Raw genomic sequence first — 27,617 nt, 5'->3', positions numbered from 1 at the left:
AAAAAATTCGTTGCGAACTGTTTACCGAAAAGAGTTATTCAAAGTTCGGGAATCTAGAAGATCTGGTGTAGGAGTAGATCAAGTATACCAGCCAACGTTATGTTATTTTGATCTGCTTGGCTTTCTTAAGGTTCGCCCTGCAAATTTCACAGTAAATTTACGTGAGAAAACTGCTTTCGCTTTAGCAGCCACTGTCTACACCATTTTGACCGCTTTCTCTGTTTCCTGCGGTTGGTCTGAATGTTTTTTGCAACACAGGTTGCGAACACAGACCACAACAGAACTTCCTCCATTTGCATATTTCAAAATAACTGAATTAAATTTTTGACGTTTACGGGGGACGTAGTCGCCTGCCACTGATATTTCTTTTCTACACCGACAGATGGCGGGCGAGTAGTAGATTGGGGTTTGTGTCGTGTGAACACACCACATTTGCAGCGATCTTTTGCATGTACAAACATCTGCGCCGATGTCTGCGCAGACAAATCGTTGAGTGTGGACCGGGGTTAAGAGTTGAGATTTGTCGAAGTACATGTTTGTGTCACAGGAAAGATGTTAACTGGAGTGGCTGTGCCTTCTGTTAGAAAATGTTATTCTTTTTTGATTGGAAGAAGATTTCATTGTGTCTTAGAACACTGTTGTTATAATCATAACACGGGAAAGAATTATGCTGTGACATCGAGAAAAGATCATACTGGTACTAATGTGGATAGCGATAGTAGTTTGTGTTACCTACATTTCAAAAATGGCTTTAGTGATGATTTAAAAATGCGTGTCGCACAAAATATGATCGTAATTGAAGATTTTGTAACAGAAGGGGAAGAGAAATCGCTGTTTGAAGAAGTGGAACCATATATGAAAAGATTACGATACGAATTTGATCACTGGGACGATGTAAGTTGTCGCATATCCTTGGACAACAGTATGAATTTTCTGATATGCAAGATATTCCATCAGCGCTCTGTTGGCTATCAGTGTGTTTTCAAACGTCTGTATGATTCGGACTTTGTACCTTTTATATGTCAGCAGTTTGTTACTACTTTAAACTTTACATACTTCTGAAGCGTAGAGCCATTTTATCTAGTTCTCTTCATTATATTATTTGCCGAACGACAGACTCATTTCTATTCGTAGCTGAGACTTTAATGCTATCTAATACGAAATAATATTCTAATTTGCTGTATTTATGATAAATCACAATTGAGGTAGTAACTGAGCCAAATGGCTCCAATTTTAAGAATAATATTCTATGTTGTTCATAAAGAGTATTTTTGTGTTAAGTGTTTGATCTTTGTCTGGCTGTTAAGTCTAGGCCCTGTAAATAGTCTCTTACAGGCCATACATGGGTATCGTGAGACCGAACGTTCAAACTGGAATGCAGCAAACTCAGTGATAATACAGAGAGTGAGAGAAGCTGCTTTTCCACCCGGAACACCTCAGCTAAGTTTGGTGCATGTATTGGACCTGGCTGAGGATGGGTTCATAAAAGCACATGTTGACAGTGTAAGGGTGAGTAAGCTTGTTGTTGTGATTTGTACTGATCAGTTATACCACTTTTCTCAACTCTAGCCTTAGCTACACTATCTTGCAAAATCACGTAAAGAGAGAGAGAGAGAGAGAGAACGGCTTGTTCTTATTTGGTTACCACAGCCTAGCTCTGTCTCCCAATCCCAAATCAAAACTTAAACCTTCTCTCCCAAACTCATCAGGATGTCAAAAACTTTGTATGATACATGGTGAGTGCTATATTGCTATCCTATGTGCCTACTGTCACTCTTCCACAGCTCTCTCTCCTCTTCCTAGCTACTTTTTCCCATGACATACTCCACCCATCATAACCCCTTGCTCTAAGTGAGCTGGAGTAAAGACACAATGTAGCCATGTATGTTTGCCCAGTAGCTCTTAAGAAAAGTTTCTTTAAAGCTAGCTTGAATTGTTATCAGTCTTGTTTATATGCCCGTTGACAGCTCAGTGCATCAACTATCTGGTGAGCAGCCACCTTTACTCTTTATACGATTTATATTCCACGTTGGTATTAAGATCACACAGAGTAATTGGAAACTATCTTGAAAAATTTTGAATATCATTTGAAATAATTACTTGCTTGCTAAATTTAAATGAGTTATTTTTATAATTTTAAGAAATAATAGGCTTTAAATTCAAACACTGCTTTTGGGTTTATTAATCTGTTTTCTGAATGATGTCATAAGTTTACGTTACCCCAAATTTGACATTTATCCAGTTAAGTCGGGAGTAAATGGGAAACTGCTGCCTCTGAGTGTAGACTGTTTGTGGATTTTCCAGCAGGGGTAACTGTGCGTCAACACAGTTCTATGACATATGTACATTTTCCTGAGTGATTATAACAGTGTTTATAGTTACCCAACCAAATGTAATAAAAAAATTCATGTCATTCTTTGAAAGGAATTTCTTTAAAATAAGCCATTTTTGAAAGGAATTCATCAAATAATATTAAAACTGAGGTAGTAAGTAACATACTCCTTGTCAGTACACATAAATAGAACACAAATACAAAAGCATGTGGCAAGCTTTTTCCCAATTTGTTTTTAACAGGGCCAAATACACACTTGTCAAGACATTGTAGGGTGTCAGATAAATGTGACGGCAGGCATACTCATTGAATTTTATTTTGTACAATCATTTTACTAGTTGTAGACTGACATGGCTAGGGTGCCTGTCAAATATCAAAATGGCACTTTGAGTGGGTATCTGGTGATTTTTACGACATTTTTGTACGTGTATCAGATGGAAGTCCATTGACTTTGAACTGTGCTACCTTTATATATGATCAGTAGTGTCAAATAAGCAGCAAAGCAGGTTAAAACTGTTGTCGATTCTCTACCCGATCCTGTGGATACCCTATCCAGTGGCTTTCCCTTTCCTCCCAAGAGCTCTTACCATAACTGTGACTTGTCATAATTGTAGGCAATGCAGGATTTTTCATTATGTTTTAGACCAGACATTTCATACAAATTATTCAATTTAGAATGCATTCTGGCCCGAGCTGCTGGAGTTGGCAGTCTTGTGCTTGAATGGTGTGTGTGTTTGTGTTTTGTTCTGACAAAGGCTTTGGCCAGAAGCTTGTGTGTAAGTGTCTTTTAGTTTTGCTTGTTTGCAACTTAGTGTGCCATCTTTAAGATAAGTAGCAATCTCTTTTCTTACATTGTTGAATTAAAGTATTCTCACATACTTTAGTTTTCTAAAATTATGTAGAACAACTGCTTGAAATAACATATAATATGTTACCATAAGGTACAGGTGGCAACCCTACTTTTGGATGGGACAATCTGAAATTCAGGATAGCAAAGCAAAAAAGAAATGCTGAACTCTGTTTCAGTTGTTCCTTTATAAAGGCAGATCTGGGGGAGTTAACTCTTCAGACACTGCAAAGAAAAGTGAACAGACCTAAATGTCAGTGGCATTGAGAAACAGTTATGACCACTAAAATTAAAGGATCCAGAACTTGAATGAATCACTATAGAATTCTATATCTAATTTGTGGTTGACTTGGCCCCACTTTTAACCATAATACCCTGTTCCAAAGAATTAGGGGAACATGTGAATCAGTGTCCGGTATGTTAAATCTATTTTGATACAGGCGGTACTTGTGGTCTTATTGCATGGCTTGAGATCTTCACTGCCAATGAAGGGAACAATTAAAATGGTTCACCATCTATTGACCATACGGTGAGTCAGGTGAGCCCTCAGAAGGAAGTGAGCACCGGTGCCCCATTGCTTTGTAGTGAGTGCATAGCTAGCAGCTGTCATTTGGGGACGTTGTATTAAAGCAAGCACATCCAGTTTGACATCTTAATGCAGTGCAAGTTACAAGGGTGGACTGTGCTATGTAAAAAGGGCAGACTTTTGGTTATGTTGCTGCAGATGCCAATGCCTCTGCATGTGTCATTCGTAGGTTGTGGACATGCTAGAGGGAGATAGGTCAGTACACAAGATGAACTGGCCAATGTGCGTTGGTGGAACATACTTGACAGGTGTGTTTGTGGTCATCCCATTCCACCACAGACCCGCAAAGAACTCTCATTAGCTCTCATTGAAGAATGGGAACAGATACTGCATTACAATCCTACATGAAGACCGATATTGGGCCACCTGTGCATTGCGACATCATATGGTTACTGTCAGAGCACTGCAAGACTGTCACAGAAGAGCTACTGGAGCCACTGTGTCTGATCAGACTGCCATAATCTGATTACGAGAAAGGACCTTATGAGCCAAGTGTCTTGCTCTAGTGCCGCTCATGACACTACAGCATCTTGCAGCTCACCATCAGTACTATCATGCCCATGTCAAGCAGCAACTTCATTACTGGTGAACCGTGTTATTCACAGATGGATGCAGAAATTGTCTGTCATAAGGTGATGGGGGTGTTTGTGTGTAGAGACCCTTGGTGAGCAGTACCTGCCAAATGTTGTCCAGGGAATCGACAATTCCCAATGTTCTGTAAAACTTCGGGAAGGCTTCACTGCTGATAACCATATTGGGCTTCTCATTGTCCATGGTCACCTTACTGCAAGGAAGAACATCGAACAGATAGTGGTGGACTATGTTGGGGCTGCTGCTTATGATTGTGGCCCTAAATTTCTTCTAATGCCAGGGTCTGTGGCAAGCATCAGCAGGGATGTGTTGCCAAGCCTGGACATTGAAGTAATGGAATGGCCAGCAAAGAGTCCCGAACTAAACCCCAATGTGCATAGATGGAACATACTTAACACATGTGACAGATGTGTTTGTAGTTATCCCGTTCCACTACAGACCCTCCAAGAACTCTCATTAGCTCTCATTGAAGAATGGGAACAGATACTGCAGGGTGTCCACCATTGACTTATACAAAGCATGCCATTTTATGTGCCAGACAGTGATGAACGCTCTTGCAGGGGATACACATTATTGGAGCTTTCAAAGTCCAGTGAAAAGCACTCAGGATGATGGAATGAATGATTGTTTCCACTTTGTTTTCTATATCTGTCGGACATTCCAGTTCTTTTTATGTAAATGATTGAGGATGTAATGTTGTTTTGTTGTGCATTTAATGTTTGAGGATGAAGGTGTAATTTGGTTACATACTCAGTCCTCAGTTATAGCTCAGTGGCATATGACAGATGCTCAAAGGCATGTTCATCTAGTTCTTTTGAACAGTGTATATAGTGCATCCCTTGAATAAAAAAAACTGTTCACGATAATTAAAAGGAAGTACAGATCACACCCATCCACAAGAAAGGTTGCAGAAGTGAAACACACAACTACCATTCAGTATCCTTAACATCCATTTCTTGTAGAATCCTAGAACATATTTGGAGCTCAAATGTGCTGATTTTATACTAATGGCCTAGCAGACAGTACCTCAGACTTTTTGAAGATGTGTTGTCTGTAATGAAGTATATGGTGTCTCCACCAAAGTGCCCTATTTTCAATTTGCTCCCAACACAAAATTAAATAAAACAAATCTTTGTCATTCTCAAAAATAAAATAAAATATGTCATGTTAAGTTTTTAAAAAATTATGTCATCAAACCAAAACACTTCCACATCATTCCCAGTGATGATGCAAACAGTTTCTAGTCTGTATTAAATTTTTATTCAGGTGCGTCACAGCATGTCTAGAGGAATGGTACTGATGACTTCCACAGTCCAGGTGTGCAGGTCTTGGAGGTCCTGCACTCCAGCGGTGAACACCTTTTCCTATATTTAGCTCCAGAGAAACAAATCCAATAGTGTAGTGTCAGGAGAACATGGAGGCGAATTCGTGGGTCCATCGCGACCAGTGAGGTGGAGCACCATCTTGCTGAAACCAAAGGTTTGATTGCAGGTGAATATAGACAACCACTTTTTGAAGACCTTTTGAATAGTTGCATGTAGCATCAAAAGTTCCCACTAAGCCAGACAAACTGATTTGCGTGGACTCAGTTGGAAGCTTGTCGGACAGTCTCAGCTTGTTCAGCGGAGACACCCTGAGCTCCTGCACACTGCTTCAGAATGCTACCAGTGTCTAGAAACTGCCCGTTCTTTGCTTTTATCCTCTTGGCAGGTGCTACTTTCTTGTAAACAGAATGAAATTGTGTTTGCATCATAACAATGAATTTAAACTCTCTGCACCCAAGCACTGTTGTGCCTTCTCCTGAACTGTCACTATTTTAGCTTGGAAAGACAAAAGTGAAACAATAAAAATGCACCAAATATTGGCAAAAAATTGGGAGTAACTTTTTAAGTCCTGCTGCAGATAACGGAATAGTTGGAGCTGAAACAGACTGACTTAATATTTTTAAACTGCCTCAAGAAATAGGGCATTTTGTTGTGTAGACCCTGTGGTGTCTGAAACAAATGGTCTAATATTCAGTCATATCCTGATAAGATTTCAAAGTGATGCAATTATTGCCAACTCACTGTAAATATTCAGAAATGTGAAATTGTGCACTTCACAAAACTTAATTGGAATATTCGTTTTGCCCTTTGGTGTTTATGGATTAGCTAGTAACACCCACTGTTCTGTTATGTATTGTGAATGTTAACTCGTGTATTGTCCAATACATTCTTGCTTCTCTAAAGCTTTTGTGTTAGTGCACTTTGCCTTTGCCAAAAAAATTTCTTTGCAAACTTCTTCACTGGTTTACCCTGTGGACCCAGTTTAGGTTGAACTTTGTCAAAAAGTGATGGTCTTTTCCTCCAATATGTTACTTGACGCAACAAGAGTCCAGTTCTGGTATAAACTTTTGAATTATACCCACTGATGACAAAATTTAAGTATATATCCCAATCTGAATGCTGTGCATTCACGCAATGGCTTAACATTTTGGATACCATGTAGTGCACTTGTTCTGGCCATCCATCCATTTGTTTCAGGATGGAACGGGCTGGTATGTAACTTCTCAGTTTTGTCAAGCAACATAATTGTTTCATTAGTTTGGATGCAAAGTTAGTTCATTTGACCCCAATAATGGTTTCAGTAACCACGTTTACCATTGCCTGTGTTAACATACTCTCCTTCTGTTCTGCGATAGCTACCATAACTAGATATTGTGAAAAAATTATATGACACAGTAAAGACATATTTATTATCCACATCTTCTATTATAAGGTGCTAAGGCATCTAATAATAGTACTGAAAATGGTCTGTCAGCTTTGGGTAGCCTCTGTAACTGATTTTCGTAATGACTCCAATCTGCTCTTTGTGCACACATAATGAGCTGCAATGAGTAATATGGTCTACAGTTACATACTCAAGAATCAGCTTTTATGTTGACTGCAACTGCTATTACAGTATTAAATTGACATGCATGGGTCTATTACAAATTACGTGACTCATTTATACACAGTTTAAAACACTGTGATAGGAACGTCTTCATGATATTGTTGCTGTACCAGTCACAGGTAGACATAAAGTAACACAACTGGAAATTTTCTCTGACCACATTTCACTTGGTTAACTGCCTTGCGGCATATTTAGACTTCAAAGCCCTCTGTCTTCTGCTTTCTTTTTCATTCTCCAATACCCTTATTGCGGTCTAGTGATATCATCTAACATCTGGTATCATCTTCTGCCCTTCCCTCTATTCACTGGAATAAAACCTTCCATTGCCTCTTCTTACAGTATCTCCTCATTCCTGACTTTATCAGTCCAACTGATCTTCTCCATTCTGTGTCATATCCACATTTCAGAAGCTTCAATTCTTCTCTTTTCCTGCTTTTCACAGCGTCCACGTTTCTACTCTGTACAGCACCACACTCCATATCAGGCATTTCATTAGCTCCTTTCTTAATTCTGTATTCAGATCACTAGTTAAGAGCCTTTTTTACTTTTGAAATGCCTCTTTCACCAGCACCTTTGTGACTTTGATATACTGTTCACAATGCATATCTCCTCCAACCCACCCTCCGAAATACTAGAACGCTCTTAAATTCTCAATCATTATACTTGTACTTTTCTTTTCTTTAAACCCATAAAAATGCCTTTCATTTTCTTTGTATTTATTTTCATATTGTTTGTTATGTAGGCGTCATTCAAGTCATTTAGCATTTGAATCAGTGTCCCATCATTTTCTGCAAGAATTACCATGTCACGTGCAAATCTTATCCATTCTATTTTCTGTACATGTATCCTGATGTTGCTTGTCCCATCCAAACAACTTTTCGCTGTATCCTCCAAATAAATATTTAGTAGGATCGGCAAGAGACATCAGCCCTATGTGACCCTTCTCCCTATCTTGTTGTCTTTAGATGTCTCATTTACTATTTGTATGCCCTTGCTTTCTGATTAAAGTATAGATTTGCAGTCTGTCTTCCCTTCTTCCACTTTACTCACTTCCTTTTCAAGTTATCTATCAATTTAGCCCACTGCACTCTGTCAAAGGCCTGTTTGAGGCCTATGAAGGCTGGTAATACTTCTTTGCCCTTTGCACCAACAGTCCTTAAAAGTCCAATGGCATCTTATGTCACTTTTCCCTTCTGAAGCCCCATTCCTCCTTATGTGATTCTTCAGTCTTTCCCAGTGATCTGTTGACATCTTGAGGTGTTGTTTATTCTGCCAGATATGAGCATCATACATGCAGAGTACTTCAACAGTGTGATCATGTGCTGCCTGGGCCTGCTCATTTGGTAGATGGGTCCAATATTTGGACCTATGGTCTTCCACCTCGATGGTCAGTCCCAAGCATTCCATTTGCAATCAGCTCCCACTAGAAGTGTCCTTAGGCATTCCCTCTTTGGTCTGTTGGGCTGCGTGTGTTTGTTCCGGAGTGACCATCCATGGGCTGGCATTCCGTTTTTGGTCTGGTGTGGTTCCAGGCATTCTCTCTGCAGTCCGCTCTCGCTAGAAGTGTTGTTAGGCATTCACTCCTCAGTCTGGTGCACCAGGCCAAATGCGGGCACAGTCTGTGGTCTGGTGCACTTGTCCATGTACTGGCACTCTGTTTTCAGTCCAGTGCAATTATAGATGTTCTGTCTGCAGTCCGCTCCTACTAGAAGTGTCCTGCGAAGTTCTGTCTTTGCTCCAGTGTGTCTGGTGCCCTGTCTGGGGTTCGTTCCCCACTCTCAATTATTCTTTCAGTTCTTCTGTTTTTGGAGTTTGGCTGCTGCCCCCATTGCGTTTTCAGCAACTCCAGTGCAGGATCTCTTGCTCTGCTGAGTTGATACCCAGTGTCAGGATTTATGAGGTTTTCTGTCAGCTTTATCTCTATTGACTCTTTTATGACACTGTCCTAGTATCAGGGGAGTCTGTGCCAGAACTCTTGTTTCATCATGTTCTGTGAAATGATGGGTGCCAGACAGTGCTCAGCAGTAGCTGATTTCATTGCCTTTAGTTGGGTGTGCGTCAAATGTTTTGTACATCTGATGTCCACCGCCCTACTTGTTTGGTCAGTGTACGACATGCTACTTTGGTAAGTATATTATAAACTTCTGGTTTTCATTATCCCAGGTCATCATCCACATTTCATGCAAGCCCTCTTGTTTTTTTTTATGTGGACAGAACACACACTTGATTTTATTCTTCATGAGAATTGTGGTGTCACCGCCAGACACCACACTTGCTAGGTGGTAGCTTTTAAATCGGCCGTGGTCCGTTAGTATACGTCGGACGTGTGTGTCGCCACTATCAGTGATTGCAGATCGAGCGCCGCCACATGGCAGGTCTAATCTAGAGAGAGACTCACTAGCACTCGCCCCAGTTGTACAGCTGACTTTGCTAGCGATGGTTCACTGACTACTTACGCTCTCATTTGCTACGACCTAGCAAGGCGCCATATTCAGTTACTATTGATATTGATATTGTGAATCGTGTACCGTCAAGAGCGACGTTCATCATTAATGAATTAAAGTTAAGTATCAAACTAGCTACGTCCGCTTTCTGAATTCTAATTCCTTGTCATGTTCCAGATCTCACGTCAGTATAGTTCTTCCCTCCTCACGCCAGCCTGCGTGAGCTAAACCGCGTGCATTTCGACCTCCTCTAGTAACACGGTGTTGGCTCTTCAGCCAACACAACAAGAATCTTGCTGGTTTTGGCAGAAGATGGTCCTGCAAATGGCAGGTACATCAGTCTTTGCCTCACCTTGCTCTTTGTCTCCATCATGTGGCAGAATGGCTGGTTGAAGGGCCTTCTGAATCTATTCTTCCGTGTACCCATTTACGCAGAACACTGATTGTAGACGCTCTATTTCTGCTGGCAAACCAAGTAGGTCTGACAAGGAATGGCTGGTTGAAGGGCCTTCTGAATCTATTCTTCTGTGTACCCATTTACGCAAAACACTGGTTGTAGACGCTCTATTTCTGCTGGCAAACCAAGTAGGTCTGACAAGGAGTATGCCCTCCATTCTTCCGTGCTGTGACAGCTGCTGATTTCCAGATATTAATCAGTGTATGTAGGTTTGTGATACAAATAGGCCAAAAGACCATCTGCTGTCCCTTTGGCATCTAGAAACAGCCTCTGACCATCCTTTTCCAGTTCCATGGTGAACTTAATATTTAGGTGGAGTGAGTTAAAATGTTCCAAAAACTCATCAGGTCTCTCCCAGCATAAGGCCAGATCAGACTTTTCATCAACATTCCTGAAGAAACATATGGATTTGTATTTATCTGTTCTTATGCCTCCACTTCAAATGTCTCTGTGAACAAATTGGCAACTACTGGGGATGGAGTGCTGCCCATGCCTACACCTTACTCCTTAATATTGGTCCCCTTAAAGTTTCAGTGAGTCTTTCAGTGGAACCCTGGTGAAGAGGAATACCACATCAAAACTGACCACTATATCAGATTTTGTGCTTTGTAATTGCTCGAGATATTGCTGGAAGCCCTCCTGAGTTGAGAAAGTGGTGATTACACTTCCCCCACTTATGGGAACAGCATTTTCTTCAAGTACTTTACTGTTAGGTACATTGATGTGCCAGTGCTGCTGACAGTTGGGCACAATGGCTTGCTCTCTTTGTGTAATTTCAGCAGTCAATGTAGTACAGGTGGAACTTTCTCGCTTGATCATAGTTGTTGATGAGGCATACGTGTTTCCTTCAGGTAAGTGCTGAACTGCTTGTCCACTTTGTCTGTTGCAGGATTGTACTGAAGTTGACACACTTTCACTTGCTGCAAAATGAGTGTGGGGTTCCCTTTTTCTGCTAGCAACTTTACGATGCTGTTGTCTTCCGAGAGCCTCTTGAGTGCAAGCCTCTTATCATTTGAGAAGTTTGATTTTGGAGGCTTTTTCTTGATCAGCAGGCTGCAGGTCTCCCAGTAAATTTCTTCTGCTATGTTTGGTGAAAGTTTGTTGGCTACTTGCTCCACTGAAGTGATGAATCCTGGAATGGGCACATTTCTTGGAGACCACTGCTTGAGTACCTTCAAAGTGGTGTCATCAAACGGCTTGCCACTTAGTTTAATCTGCAAGTGTCTTCCATCTGCTGCACTTTGAATCTGTCAAATTTCACAGGCAGGCAAGCAGAGGCGTTTTTGTAGGCACACTCTTCTAAAGACTGAGGGGCACTGTCTACGCGGTCCCAATCTTCACCTGCTAGGGAGGCTGCACTGTAAAGCTGAAGGTTTAAAAGCTCTCTGACTGCCACATATAACCTGTGCAGCATATCTAGAAACCTTCCTCTCACAAGTGCCACACTAGCCCGAGATTCTATCTTGTTCGTCACTCTGGAATTCATGTGAAGGAAATGTGTATGCCTGACAAGGTTGTGAAACAACTGCAGTCAAGAGAGAAACTTCCACGTAGACTTAATGGGTGCCAAAATTACTCGGAGAATGTGCAACTACACCCAATTGTCACCAATATTGGTACATCAATGTATCAGATAGCCAAGTACGTGAAGAAACTGCTGTTCTCATATGTGGGGAAGTGTATTCACCAAATCCACAGCTCTGAGGACTTCTTGCAACGTCTCAAGAAATTACTTAGCACGGAATCTAATATAGTCAGTTTTGATGTGGTATCCCTGTGCAGCAGGGTTCCACTGAAAGAGTCACTGAAAATAATCACTTTTTAGAGTTACTCCTCTCTGAGATTGGTACTGTTGTGGATACAAGAAAGTTCTTCAGTCTGTTGCACTTGTTATAGGATTAGTTACAAAGAGATGTTAACTCCTTTTAGAATGTTTTCCTTAAACTCTTTAAGATCTCTGCTGGAATATTTTCTACACTACAGTCTTTGTCGTCTTTCATTTCCTCGAACACCTTACTTACTTCTGACCATAGCATAAAGTCTCCCATTTCATTTACATTTTCTGCTTCTTCCTTCTCAATATGCAGATCAGGTCTTTGACCAGCTTCATGAAGACTTTCAATATACTGTTTTCACCTATCCTGAACTTCATGTGGGTTGTTTAAAAGGAGTTTCATCTTTCCTTTTTGTCCCCACATCAGGTTTGTTGTTCTTTCCCTGAAACACTATTTCCTTGGTTGCTTGATGCATCTTTTTGTACTTGCCCTCTTTCTGCAGCGTCTCAATTTCTGATCAGATTTCTATTGTCCATTTTTGTCTGGCCTGATCAATTATTCTTCACAGATATAAAATAAAAATTTCACATGCAGTAGGAAACAACATTGATCACTAAAAATTGAAGAAATTTGAATGTTATTTTTACTAACAGTTGTAGCTGTTAACTCCATTGGAGTTATTCTGCTGCGACACCCTTCTTGCCAACATGCAGTTTGAAACTGTGACATTGTATATAAAATATGTACCTATGGTTTGTTAATAGGCTATAAAGTAGAACATAACTGTACAAGAGTACCATTGTTTAAAACTTTCACTTGTGCTGTGATGTGGCAACAAATATTTTTAAGTGCATGTGTGTTAGCACATTCCCGAGTTGTGAAGGTTGTACTGTTTTTGTCTCCCTATTATAATTATTCTAGGTAGATTCTTCGGAATGGTGTAATGTCAAGATTATAATTGCAGAATAAAGTATTCACAGTATGATATCCTTTAATCAATGCCTACAGCCTTTGTAGACACCTTACAGTAAGTCATCTTGGACTTTTTAAGATATAATAATCTGCACACATTTTTGAGTCTGTTTCCATGAAAGCCTTTGTACGTCACTGTGAACTATGTATCAAGCAAGAGTGCCATATCTGCAAATTGCTTAATGTGTTTTATGAAATCCATCATACGAGGTGTGATTGGAAAGTTTTAAGAAAGGATCCGCTACTGTTTACTGGTTTGTCGGGCAGGTACATTGAGGGTGGGGAGTGAGTCATTGGCTTCTCCTGGAACGCCCTCTGACAGGATATTGTGTTTCCTTTATTCAGTTTGTTGTGGCAGCTATTTGAGTGTGGGTCTTGTTGCCGGATTCTGTCTGCGTGAAAATGGACGTAAAAGCGGAGCAACGAGTTTGTGTGAAATTTTGTTTTAAAACCGGGAAATCTTACGAACTATTAAAAACAGCTTTTGGAGATAATTGTATGAGCCAGTCAAATGTTTTTGTGTGGTTAAAGAGATTTAAAAATGGCCGCGAGTCATTTGAAGATGAACCACTGTCCAGCTGTCCTTCCACCTCAAAAAGAATGAAAATTTTGTTAAAGTTCATGACTTAGTGCGCATTGATTGTAGACTTACAATTAGGGAGATGGCTGATGAACTTAATTTAAGTTTCTATGCAGTTCAGTCTATTTTAACTGGAGATCTGAACAAGCGTCGAGTGTCCGCAAAATTCATTCCAAAAGTGTTGTCAAGTGACCAGAGACAATACCAACTTGAAGTGTGCCAAGGACTGATTAATCGGAATAAAAATGACCCAGATTTGTTAAATAGTGTAATTACAGGTGACGAATTGTGAGTATATGGGTATGATCCTGAAACCAAAGTGCAGTCTTCGCAGTGGAAGGCTCCAGGTTCACCACGACCGAAAAAAGCAGGGCAAAGTTGGTCTAAGGTGAAGACAAAGTTGATTTTTTTTCGATTCTACCAATATTGTGCATCATGAATTTACCCATGGAGGACAGACAATTAACCAATAATACTACAAATGTGTCCTTGATTGTTTGTGCGAAAAGGTGTGAAGAAAAGACCTGCAATGTGGAAAGACAGGAGTTGGGTGCTATACCATGACAATGCTTCAGCTCATCATGGCTTCTCCTTAGTTGAATTTTTGACCAAATTCAAAATTCCTGTGCTTCCACAACCACCATATTACCCTGATTTGGCCTCTGAAAGCTTCTACCTTTTTCCTAAACTGAAATCTTCACTGAAAGGGAAGTGATTTGACTCAATTGAAGACATACAGGCAAATATGGAGAGCATCCTTAACACACTTCAGGAAAAAAAAATCCAGGAATGTTTCCAAAAGTGGAAGTACTGTTGGAGTCAGTGTGTTCGGTCAGAAGGGGTCTATTTTGAAGGAGGTGCATCACAGTAGCATGTAAGTACCACCATTGTAAAATTATAAGCTCATTCTTAAAACTTTCCCATCACACCTTGTATAGTCAGGAGAGTATGTAGCAATTTTATTTCTTGAATATTAGTGTGTCTGTACTTTTGATTACGATTATCAGTTACTGTATGCTCTGTAAGCCCACACACAATTTTATTACCTTTATCATCAGATGAATAAATAATTGTATTGAGGTGCAGTTCTCAGTAACTTATTTTTTGGGCAACATGGCAGATTTTTTACTGTATGTAAGTAATTTTTGATGTGATGACTGAATTAGCTTCTTAAATGAATATATATTGTTTTTAGTTTTTTTGTTTGGCATTGTAAGAAGACTGAAGCGAAATGCAGTGTCATGATGTTTGTGGGACTTGGTCGAATAGTAACAAAAGATCAGCCCTGAAAACTCCTGTTGTCCCACAATCCAGAGAAGAGCTTCCAGAAATGTGTGCACTACCGTACCAAATCCAAGCAAACACGTAACTCAAATGAAGTTCATGTGTTTACTTGCCCTCTCACAGCCCATCAGCCTAAGTTCTGCTGAAGTAGCAATCATACAACTTGGTCGTAAAGCTATTCAAGCCTCACAACATGTAAAAAAAAAAAAAAAAAAAAAAAAAAAAAAAGCAAACTGGAGTTTCTTTTTGTTTATGGTGGTGTAGCCAAGCTGTCACAGTAGCAGTCTGGTTGTATGCTGAAAGCTATCCAGACTGTGCCAAGGGACATTCATAAATCTTTTATTGTTTTATTTGTGATCCCTATCTTTGTTATAGTTATTATTTAACTAGGTATCATTATCCAGAACTGCAACATTATTTTAAAAACATTTACTATCATAAGAATAATCCTTTAAATTTTGAGCATGCATCTGTGCAAACACAAACTTTTCCATTTATATTTCAGCTGTGTAACTTCAGTCCATCCACTCCTACGATAGCCAGATGATGTGCTGTTGAAATATCAGTGGAAAGGCTGGAATTTGCATGGCTGCATGTTCGAAAATTAATGGACTGTTCATTATGCTATGAGGAGCTGAAAATGCACATCATGAGGACAATGCACAAGTGACAAGTAAACCCCATCAGTATATAACAGTGATAATATTAGATATTTAGATGTGTGTATGTTGCAATTGATGTTTACACAGACTTATTTCAGTATTCAGTTTGTAATTTTGAAACATGTAAGATGCTTGGACTTAACTCCATGTTTTCAACTGACATCAGAGGTGGTAGTTAATGGCAGACTGCTGATCTCTTGACTGATTTGTTACTGTCTGAAGAACTACCATAAGTTGTTTTGAATTTCTGTTCATTTTATCAATTTTTGCAAATATTCTTGTGATGTTATTTATGAACAGTTTTATGTCCTGCATTGTCTATACTATGTTGTTTGATTTTTCAGTTCTGTGGGAACACAATTGCAGGGTTGAGCTTGCTGTCAGACTGTGTAATGAGGCTAGTTCACACGGAAGATAAGTCGGCTATTGTTGATGTCTTGTTGAGGAGGAGATCACTTTATATTATGAAGTGAGTGTGTACTATTATCTTGCTTTTTCTAGAAGTGGTTTCTGACTCTACTATTTCCTTATTCATTTCACATTTGCATTTTCTTGTTTGTCTGGTATGAGACTGGAAGTATTTTTAAGCAAGACAGTCCGAATGTGGTGAAACAGGTGTGTTATAATACAGTTTCTGAAATGGTGCCTTTAGCAGCAAGGTCTACTACCTGCAGCTATCCTTTCAACACATCCTGTGCTCCTGCAATCCCCTTGGCCTCACTGTAGTTTTACTAATTGTTCCTACGCTCTCTACCCAAAAGTTTCCCTTCCTCTGATCTGTCCCCACTTCCCAGTCCATGTCTTCACGTCATCTTCATTGTATGCTGCACCGCACCGTCACTATTACACGAGATGTACACTATCTCTTGTGGATATGAGGAGGTCTTTGCACGGGGAATTACTGCTTTGTTTGGGCTCAATCATTCCTTTCTTTTCCTTATGTTACCTTGAAGAGCTCATTTCTTGTCATCAAAGTGTTGTTCACAAGCCAATTGATGACAGGAAAACAGAGATGCACATATGGCCACATGCTAATTTTTGTGATTTTGGCTTAGAGCATGCGGTATCCATACACCTGGTTTTTGAACTTCCTCATTGCATGCAAAAGGTCGCACAGTGTTGGAATGATCATATTTCATAACATTTACCAGTTCTCTTGTACACTGACAGGGATGATTGTGGAGATTAATGCTTTTAAATGATCTTCACAAATCCCCAAAGGTCTTCCTGAATGTGGAGTCACTAATGTCAGAATGATCCTTCTTGAAATGAGGAAACCATTTTCTTGCTGTGCTGTGCTGTGTCCAGTGACATTAACACCGTTCAGGGTGCAAATGTTTCTGGCTGTGTCTGATATTCTCACCCCTCTACTAAACTCAAATAGAAGAATATGGTGGAAATGTTCAGATTTCTCCCCTTGGCAGACCAGTTTCCAGTGTCCACAGCGTCACTATCTCAGATTGACAATACGTAGACTCAAATAGCAACAGTGAACTACAAATAAAAAATGACAATCAATAAATAAACTCAAAACAACAAGAATACCAACACAAAAAACAAAAACACTACGAACTTACGCACTAACCTAAATGTCTACTATTGCCCGAAAACTGCAGATGATTGATTTTATTGTGAATAATGTAAATACTTGGAAAATGTAAAAACGTGTGTGTGTGTGTGTGTGTGTGTGTGTGTGTGTGTGTGTGTGTGTGCTCTGTCTCCTTAAAGGATTTCTTCCAAAAGCTAGTCAAGTTTCCATTATTTTTTGTGTGCCTGTCAACGATTCAACACTCCTGTTATTTAGTGAGTTGTCCCCTTTACTCCTAAATTGTTTGTCAGTATTATCTGTTATATTTCACAGAGAGATGTTTATTAGTTCCTTTCACCTTGAAATACACATAATATTTGTAAAATCAAACTATGGAAAATTCAGAATAGGGTAACAACAATATTATGAGAAAGGATAGACTGTGACACAGTCCATAAGGGCGAGATGTGGAACTACTCCCATACACATGAGCACTGTCTGGCCACTGAAGCAGCATTGAGTTTGGCCCAGTAGCCAGAGACAGTGGTCGTGTGTGTTTTTCTACTTTAGAAGAAGACCTTTTGGCTGAAACAGGGTGTATGTCTATGGGTCGGAGGTATAGGACACAATGCCCATTTTTGGGCAAAATGGAATTATTGGCACAATCCATATGACTTTCTTGTCTCCTACTCAGAGGTATACCTCTATGTCCTACATGGAATATTGTCAGAGTTACGATGCAATGAAATAACACAAAGTCCACTTTACCTTAGAGATACACACCACCAACTGGACGTAGTGCTGTATACTTCTGCACACACTGGTGGCGCTAGTGTGAACTAAGGTCAGTCCAGTGTTTGAAATGGGATTTGACAGCGTTATCTTCAGTGTGTGTTTCGTACAAATTAATAATTATGAATCCAAACCCTCGAAAATTATGACATTACTTAAAGGCAGTAATAGTGCTGCCTCAATAGGTAAGCTATAATGTTTCCTACAGTCATTATATTAATGAATAATGTGGTTGTAAACACAACCTAACCTATGAGGCATTTATATTTCACCAGATGAGGAACCATTATGTGGTCTGTTTTGTTTCATAATCAAATACTAACCAACTAACTATCACACTATTGGCAGTGAAGATGATGTAAGGGAGCATTCGAGTAACGACGAACAGGATGAGACTAAAATTGTGACAAAACCTATGAACCTTCAAGTGGGACAAGTTCTGATTCAGATGACAATAACAGTACACGGAATCAATCAAAGAATAGGTTAAAAAACAGTAATGTTCAAACTGTCGCAAATGAACAACAAATACCGAATATACTAGAGGAAGATTTATACTTAAGCAGTGACAGTGAAAGTGCTGTAAGAAGTTGTGCAGTTTTTGAAACACATGAACGTGTGGGAAGGAAATTAAACAATAAAACTAATATTCCACAGCATGGTAGAAAGGGTGTAGTTCATGCTGACGAATGGAAATGTAATGTCCGTAAATGCAAAGTTGTTGGTGGGAAGGAATATGTCAGTAATAAAGATAAGACTGTTCCTTCTAAAGTACTGCAGCCTCTGTGCATGTGTAGGATGAAATGCTCAGAAAAACTGCCTGAAACTGAAAAACGGAAGATTTTTCATTCATACTGGCGTGAAAAGGCAGATACGAAAGGGCAAATTGTTGGCACATGTGTTGAGCAACGTAGTAAAACTCGTTGAAAAAAAAAGATACTTAACCTTGAATAAGTGTGAAGAAAACACTCTAAGCTACTATTTTACTGTAAACGGTGGATGAGTTAAGGTGTGCAAGATTATGTTTTTGAACACTCTTTCTATCTCAAATACAGTTGTTGTACACATTTAAAAAAAAAAAACATAAGTGGAGTAGTAAGAAAAGATCAAAGGGGTAGGCATACTCCAAGCAGAAAAACGCCTGATCAAAAGCCATATTTCTTCTTTCCCACATTATGAAAGTCACTACCCAGAGTTAAGCAGTAAAAAATGGCTTTGCGCAGACATCTTTAATAAACAGTTCAATTTGTTATTCAAATCACCTGAATATGACACCTGTCATTCGTTTCAGGCAAAGCTGAAAAATAATCTGACTCCAGAAGAAAAAGAATCTGTTGAAGCTGAGCATATTGTTCATCTGAATTAATCAAAAAACAGGTACCTTCTAAAAAGTAATGACACTAACAAGGCAAGAGGAACACCAACACACAGTGTTAACTGGAGACCTTCAGAAATGTTTGCCATCTCCAGTCATATCAAATAGTATTAGTTTCTATAAAAGGAAGCTTTGAGTCTTAATTTTTACCTTGTATGATGCCTAGATTCCTCAGTTCACTGTGTGATGTGGGGTGAGTCAAAAGGAGGGTGAGGCAGAAATGACATTACATCAGCAATTTTGAAGTGGGCAAATAGTGTCATACCCCGACAGTGACGTGGAAGGAATCGCACTTTGGGCAGACAACTGCCGTGGACAAAATAAGAATGTGAATATTATAATGTGTTTTTTCGAGTTACTGCATAATTATCCACAAATTAAGACCATAACTCAGAAATATCTGCTAAAAGGCCATACCCATATGGAATCCGACAGTGTTCATGTATTGATAGAGAGGAAACGGAAGAAATTGAATAATATGAGCATTTTAACACCCTGGGACTGGCAACAATTGGTAAAACACACTTCCAGCAAGTACGTTGTTCATAATATGGAACTTCAAGATTTCAAAAGTTTTAATTCACTGTACGCCACAAAAGACTCTGAAAGGCCTCCCCTTGTTCAGAGGAAAATGGATATGGAGAAATGGCCATTTTTGTAATCAAAGTGTGTGCAATTACAAGTGAAACAGGAAAAGAGAGAAATTCTGTATTTCAAAACATCTTTTGCTGGTGACAACAGACAGGCCGACTTCGTTAGGTTACACAGATATGCACTTACATTTCAGCAGATTTGAACCAACTCTCAGATGTCACAAGACCTATTTTGCTGCAGAAATATAATGATTTAAGGGCACTGTTGCCACATATGCCTTCAGTTTGTCATGCATTTTATAAGAACCTAGAACATACACATAATACAAACATAACAGACTATCCAGAAGAAGACATAGATGTGATTTAGGACCAAATGTGACATTTATGTTCGTGCAGCAAGTTGTACCACAATGTGAGTAATGTTCTGTTCATGTAATATATTCTTACAATGAAATTAATGTGATCGAGTAATGTTATTCATTAAACACCCAGAGCACTATGCCACAAAATGCAACACCATGTCCATTATATACCTGCAAAACTGGTACAAAATGAAAAAAAAAGGCTATTACATGTGATCGAGTAATGTTATTCATTAAACACCTAGAGCACTATGCCACAAAATGCAACACCATGTCCATTATATACCTGCAAAACTGGTACAAAATGAAAAAAAAAGGCTATTACATGTGAAGCAACATGATACTTAATGTTCAAAATGTAAACTGACCAAATTTTGTTATGATGATGCTATTAATAGGCAAGATATTTAAGGGAGAACACAATAAAACACCTTCAAACTGCTCTCCTGTAAAATGTAGTAAATGTGACATAGTGCCCTATACCTCCAACCCACAGATATGACCCGGGAGCTCCAGGAAAAACCTGGGAATTTTTTGATCTGGAAGAAAACCGGGAAAAACCTAGGAATTTTTTAGAATTCTGGGTATTTTTTATTTAGTTTTCCGTTAAATTTCTGTTATTTTGACTGGTAAGAAACAATACTCTAACAAAGGATATTACTGTATCTCGCTACTGTAGAATAATACTACTGCAATGAAACATGAACAAGGGGAAAAAAATGAAAATTAAACTTAAATTGCAAAGGAAATGCGCTATATACAACAACAAAACACTGTGCTCATACAAGCATCTGCCAATGGTAAATGTGTCGAAGCCTTTAGGAAGACTATACAATGCTTCATAACAACAAATTGCCTCCAATGAGTGCGACATCACGACTGTTTACATTAGATTCATTTTAGCAGCTGTTAGCAAGCTCATGCACATGCACAGTTCAGTTGTGCGTGTGTAGTACCTTATCCCGCTTCTGTCTACAGAACTGTGGCTGTTAGCTGTATAAGCAGTAGCAGCAAGATGCTACCCGGAAAATTTTTACTGACACACGGAAGGTGCCAGATTCACTGGGGGGGCAAACCGGGGAATCTGCCCCGTGTGGCAATTTCAGTGGGTGGGGTGCCAAATTCATATTCTTGAGGTAAAAAAGCATTGTATAACAAAATCCCTAATCTCCAGTGGAAATTGGTCTATCAATTATTCATATGATTTTGAAACACATCCCTGTTGGGTTTTTGAACATATCTTAAGTTTATTTATGAACGAATCATAAGTTGATTTTTGAATGTGTGCATAGTGTACGTCATGTCTCTGCCAGGGGAATCCCTGGCACACAGAAGCAGACGGGGCTATACGAGCTGAGCGGAATAAAGCTGAACTGGTGAATGCCAATCACTGTCTGTTTATGTGGTTTATTGGGTTTTCGAATGATCAGTGTTATAATTACCAGTGAAATCCATAGATTCAGACTACCAGAGTGGGAATAAATGACTAACAGGAATAACAGTTAAGAAAGATTACATATCTTCTTGGTGTATCCAAGAAAATGAAATTTTGACAGAAAATTCTTGACCAGACTGTAACACTAGTAAGGGCCAGTTGTTCAGTCCCCGTTAGCAGCCACCTAAGTTCTATTCTGGGAGTAGCACAGAAAACGCGTTGTACGAACACGCAATAACACCCAACCGGAGAATAAACTCGGGATAACTAAACCGGTGATTGTGGCAGGAGAGAGTGAAGTTAACAGCAGAATAAATTTTGACACTGGCGGGAATAGTTACAGAATTAGTGATGACAGAATTGTTTGGTAGAAGAGGAAGGAGAAGAAATGGCGACATCACACAAATTATGGAAGAATATGATGATTCCAAATTTATATAAAAATTTCGTACTACTACTTTTCCGATCTCATGTTTCAGAAGCTCGAACGTATGAATGAAATTTCATTTATAAAATATACAAAAATAAAATAAAATACAATACAAAATACTAAAATAAAATAAAATACATGCTTTTTGTCTCTCGTTATAGTCCGTAAACTTTCTTTACAGTAAAATACACCAGGATTACTGATAAAAATTTTTACTTATTATTTAAGACAAAACTGATCAGATACATCACATAAAAATTGGCAATCCTAAAATACAGAAAATAAGAGAATAGATACATTGCAAGTGGTAGCGGATATGACACTTCAGTTACTAATATAATTTTGGGTATACACATATTTTTTTTTTTATAAAACCTCCTTTACACACTTGTGTATACAAAATGTCAGGGTGGTAAACTCCCATCAAATGTCAAAGGTATTGCTCCTGTAAGCGTTTTTACAATCTGTCATTTGTACATAAAACGTGCTGGAAATTATCTAAAAGTCTTTTATTTTTTAAATCAGTTTGATCATTAAGTAGGTCACTAGGATGATTTTTAGTACAGTTGTAAATGTCTATTTCTTCTAGAATATTCATGATTCTACTTTAAGGCACAGTATGCAGTATTTCAAGGGATGAATCTATGTTGTTGACCATATGTTTACTCTCAGTTAAATATTTGCTGAAGGTAGAGGTATTGCTCTGTCTGCCTGATGTGTTCTTTAAACCTGTCATTAAAAGCCCACCCAGTTTGTCCAGTATAACATTTTGTGCATGAGCCACATTCTATTCAGTAAACCCCTCATCTTGCAAATTGGTTTGTTCTACCTGTTCCATGCCTGTTTTTTTAATTAATGTATTGTCTGTGTGAAATCTGATCCCTATGTTGGTTTTCTTAAACACCTGTGCAATTTTATCTGATACTACTCCTAAATATGGTAATTTGGCAAACTTAGTGTTTTTATAGTTAACATCATTTCTTTGAAGTGTGATTTTATCGGTTATACCTGCCCTGCCTTTTTTAACTTTCCATTCAAATAGTTCTGTTACCATTTCTGCTCTGAAACCATTGTTAATTGCTACTTCCTGCAAGATATCTAGCTCCTTGTTTATTTCATCATCGTCTAGCGGAAAGTTACTTAACCTATGTATCGTAGAGTTAAAATAGGCTCGCTTATGGCACACTGGGTGGCAAGAATCTTTACTTATTAAGCAATCTGTGGTGGTTGGCTTACAGAAAATTCCAAATTTATGCTGGCTGTAAATATTTGAAATTTGGAGGTCCAGGAAATTTATACTTTTGTTAACTTCTATTTCTTTCATAAATTTTATATTTGGATGCAAGCTATTAAGTCGGTCATGCATTTGTCGGTAACAGATCCCTCAAGAAGTACTAAAGTGTCATCGACATAACGTTTATAGTACCGAATTTTCTTGGTTGTCTGGTCAGAATTAGCGAAAAATGTGTCTCTACTGTGTTTTTGAAGTTGTCAGCTAAAGTTAATTATTAATTTAACTAAGCATAAAAAATTGGCAAGATTTGCGAACTTGTTGACTTATTGGAATTAGTCACTTCTCAGAATTACTTCACATTCCAGGGTGCCATTTATGAACAACAGGAGGGTCTCGCAATGGGCAACTGTTTGGTGGGAACTTTAGCTGACATCAGACCTGTATTGGTTAGATCAACAACAATGCATCTGTGAAATAAGGGTTACACAGTTAGGCCGTGTGTGCTCCATACATACCTTTCTATACTTCAAGAACTGTGAACTTTGTGGTTATGTTTTTACTGCACATAGATATGCAACAGTAAACTGTTGTAACGGTATGTGGATGTTTGCCTGCAAACCATTAATGAGGCAGATCGAAAGTTAAACAATAGTGCACTGGCCATATAACTGTGTAATATTGGGGGAGGGGGTTGAACAGTGAAAGTAAAAGACTGAAACACAACTGTGCATCTTTCGGCTACATCATTTACAGTTGACAGTAGTTGTTGCACTTCCATGAACTATTTTTCAACCAGTGTAGCAGCCAGTACGTCAACACTGAGGACAATCAACAAACAAAGAGATAAACAAAGCAGGCGAGCGCTGTCACAAGGTGTTGGTCACTGAGGTAGGTGCGAAATCATTTCAGTGCTGCTGCAGTAACCAGCTACAATGGGACGTGGGGGACTGTTGAGTTTGTGAAGGGTCTTAGCAGGGATTGGAGGGTATGTTTGACTTCTGGGATGGTATCAGTCTGGCAGATTGTAGGTGGATGAGTCAGACAATTGGCAGGGGCCTTCCACCAGGTAGTCACTGCAATTCATCATGACAGCGGTAGAGCCATTGTCTGCAAGGAGGATGATTAGGGCAGGATCTGTTTTGAGATTGTATATGGCTGTTGTTTCCATTGTTAAAAGGTTGGTGTTCTTATGAAGGGTCTTGGGGAAGGATGGTGCGGCCAAGATCGAGGTAAGGAATTCCCAGAAGGTGACCAGGGGGTGGCCAGTGGGAGAGGGGGGGGGTGGAGGGAGATATGGTTGGCTTTGGTTGGAGGGGTTAGTGGCAAAGAAGTGTTTCCATTGCAGGGATCGTGAGGAGTGTAGGTCCAGCTTGGTTAAATTCAGTTGTAGATCTAAAGGTGAGGCCTTTGGATAGGACTGGAACTTCTGTGAGGTTGAGGATTTCGTTGGAAAGGTTAACAACAGTGTTTGGGGATTGTTTAGGCTCTAGAGTGTCGATAGGGAGTTTTGGAAATGTGGCAGGTTGAAAAGGTCTGCTAGGAAGGTTCTGGGTGCTATGAGGGCTTGACAAGGAGGAACACTATGGGTAAGAAAGGGGTTGGATGATGGTGTCCCAAGGTGACTGTAGGATTTCAGCAGGTTGTATAACCTGTGGAGGTGGTGTCCGAATTGCTCTTGTAGGTACTAGAGAGCAAGGGATTCAATTTCAGAGATGTGATGTATTAATAGGAATTGCACAGTAGCAGTATCTTGCTGGGGGAGCAGAGGTTATTCTGGGAGGCCTGTACCATTGAAATGTGTTTTTGCAATACCAGGTTTGTGAGGGATAGGTACTGGCAGAATCTGAAGAGGTGGTTGAAATGGTGGGATCCAGAGAAAGAAGTTTTATGTTAGGCTGTTGGGGACTTTCCTTGGTTTAGTCAGCATTTAAGGAACAGGATTTAGAAGTGGGTTTAAGCCTGGGAAAATTATACTTTTCTGAACTGATGCAGAAAGACGGAGTAGGGGAAAATGGTTGCAGATATGGCATTGTGGAAACAGTAAGTGATACAGAAAATGGGCAAATGAAGGTGTTGAGTGGGTGTGAGGGAAGGTGGATAATAGTAAAAGAAGCATGAAAGTAGGTACAGGAACACAAAAACATTTTCAAACACGCACAGATATGTGAAAATAAGCACAAACTCACACAGTACATAAAAATCAAACAATGGAAAAAACAGGTTGGAATGAAACAATATTATGAAAAGGATAGTTGCTACTCACCATATAGCAGACATGCTGAATCGCAGAGACACTACAGAAATACTGTCAGAAAGTGACCTTTCAGTCAACAAGGCCTTCGTTGGAAATAGACATAAAACACACACACACACACACACACACACACACACACACACACATACACGCAACTCACCCACTCATGACCACAGTCTAGCTGCTGAGTATCAGATTTTCTGAACTGTGCAGGTGGGAATCATCCTTAAGACACATTCTCCATGCCTGAAATTATCCCAGCCTCAACCTATGGTAACCTACTGTCCCCACAGCCTTCACCCAACAGTTTCGGCCCCTGTGTCCTATCACCTTCTCACTTTTCACGTTCCTTAACTCTCTGTGTGCCACTCTCTGCCAGTGTACCTGCCCATCGTTTCCCCTTCACTGCTCCTCTCCTTTTCTGCTGCTTTCCTTTTCCACTCCCTGTTTTTTCCCCCAATACTCAACCTCCCAAAACTGCCTGGCAGTCTGTAGCCTTGCACATCTCCTGTCCCCAACCCACTCCAAATTACTATTCATGTGACAGCCCCAATCTCAACAGAACTGCTAGTTGTAGTGGTCATGCATATGAGGTGTGCCTGCTTGTGTGAATGTACGTGAGAGTTTTCTTTGCTGAAGGCGGCTTCAGCTGAAAGCTGTAATGTGTAACAGTCTTTTCATTGTGCCTGTCTGCAACTCAACAAGTGCTCTTTATGGTGAGCAGTAATCTATCCTTTTTCTAACATTGTTGATATTCCAACCTAGAGGTTCCATTGTTTGACATGTGTTTTTCTGTTCGTTTAAATTATGTTTTTCTGTTTCTTTATTTTATTCTCTGTGATGATTGTTGCTAAAACTGACACTGGTTGAGAATAAAGTGTTTATGTACAAGCTGGTGACTCAAAAGACTTTTCTTGACAGCTGTAAATCGTTACCTACAAAAAGTACTAATTAATATGTTCAGTCTGTGTGTAACAGCAGTCATTGATTTTGAACACTGCTGAATTGTTACTTTCATCTTTTCATTTTCTTTTTCTCTTTATTCATTATTTGAACAATTCCGTGAAGTGGTAATTATTGGTAAAAAGATATTTTGAAGTGTTAATGGGTGCATTGAAACTAATAAATTGATGTGATGTGTTACCTAGTGGATCATGTTACAGTTAAATATATCTTCTTCATTTTTTGCAGGGATATTGCAAGATATGACTTTACTCATGAAGTTTTGGGCAAAAAGAATTCAAAGTTCAGAAATCAAGAAATTGTACGTGGGAGGAGGTTGTCGGTAATCTGCAGAAATGAGCCAGAGCCCACAAAAAAGTGACACAGAAGAAGAAGAAGAAGAAGAAGAAGAAGAAGAAGAAACTAAGTTTACATAGTATCACAGAAAGTGGGGCTCAAATCTCCTCACAGCCATCCCGATTTAGACTTTGCGTGGTCTTCCTATATCACTTAGGCAAATGATGGGATGGTTCCTCAGACAAAACAAGGCATATTTCCTTCCCCATTCTGAGGTTGTTTTTATTTATGTTAATTACCTTGACAGCTAAGGGACATTGAATCCTGATTTCTGCCCATTCTTTAAATATGTTTTGTAAGCTCCTAGACGTTACAAACTCTTTGCTACTACTGTTTACTCGTAACACCTTTTTGGAAAATGGCTGTTATTGATCCAATTACCAGGCTGCTATTGAAATCCATGTTTTGACACACTTGTTTTTTGTTGTTCTGATGTGGAAATGTGTCTCAAGACATTGACATTGTATTGGTCAAAGAGAGAAGCCTTTTTCAATTTAAATGTAGCCATTCTGAATTATTGAAATATGTTATAATGATGAAGATGTGACAGAATTGCCTGTTAAATATGCAACCAATAAGAGATGCTAAGGACAGACAAGCCTTGCTTTTAAATTACAGAAGTGTACCTGATACTGAAAAACATTGTAAAGTGAAATATTCAAGAAAAATGACATCAGCTTGTAGCATTTCACGTATGTTGAATAAATAGTATTATAATTTCTAAACATAGTGGTATAGTGCAATCCACGAACGATTGCAGTTGGTGCATGTCAAGGCACAGGTGAGGATTGGGTTGTTGATGGTTCCAAATGACAGTTGTGATACACCCATGTGTGTGCCTTCCACTTGAA

General features: G+C 39.2%; 1 protein-coding gene across 2 annotated transcripts; it reads left to right on the top strand.

Annotated features, from left to right (window-relative positions):
- The first annotated feature begins 457 nt into the window (after window positions 1-457).
- LOC124596462 (alpha-ketoglutarate-dependent dioxygenase alkB homolog 7, mitochondrial) lies at window positions 458-27,491 on the top strand. Of its 2 annotated transcripts, XM_047135597.1 has the most exons (5): window positions 458-697; window positions 815-894; window positions 1,336-1,509; window positions 15,806-15,930; window positions 26,659-27,491. In XM_047135597.1, exons 1-5 carry the CDS (start codon window positions 553-555, stop codon window positions 26,789-26,791), a joined length of 657 nt encoding a protein of 218 aa, XP_046991553.1. In that variant the 5' UTR covers window positions 458-552; the 3' UTR covers window positions 26,792-27,491. The 2 variants fall into 2 exon arrangements, with proteins under 2 accessions (XP_046991553.1, XP_046991552.1); XM_047135596.1 differs by having other exon boundaries at window positions 459-894.
- The last annotated feature ends 126 nt before the right edge of the window (window positions 27,492-27,617 follow it).

This window comes from Schistocerca americana, chromosome 2 (assembly GCF_021461395.2).
Source record: "Schistocerca americana isolate TAMUIC-IGC-003095 chromosome 2, iqSchAmer2.1, whole genome shotgun sequence".
NCBI lineage: Eukaryota > Metazoa > Arthropoda > Insecta > Orthoptera > Acrididae > Schistocerca > Schistocerca americana.
This window is presented reverse-complemented; position numbering and strand designations above follow the sequence as displayed.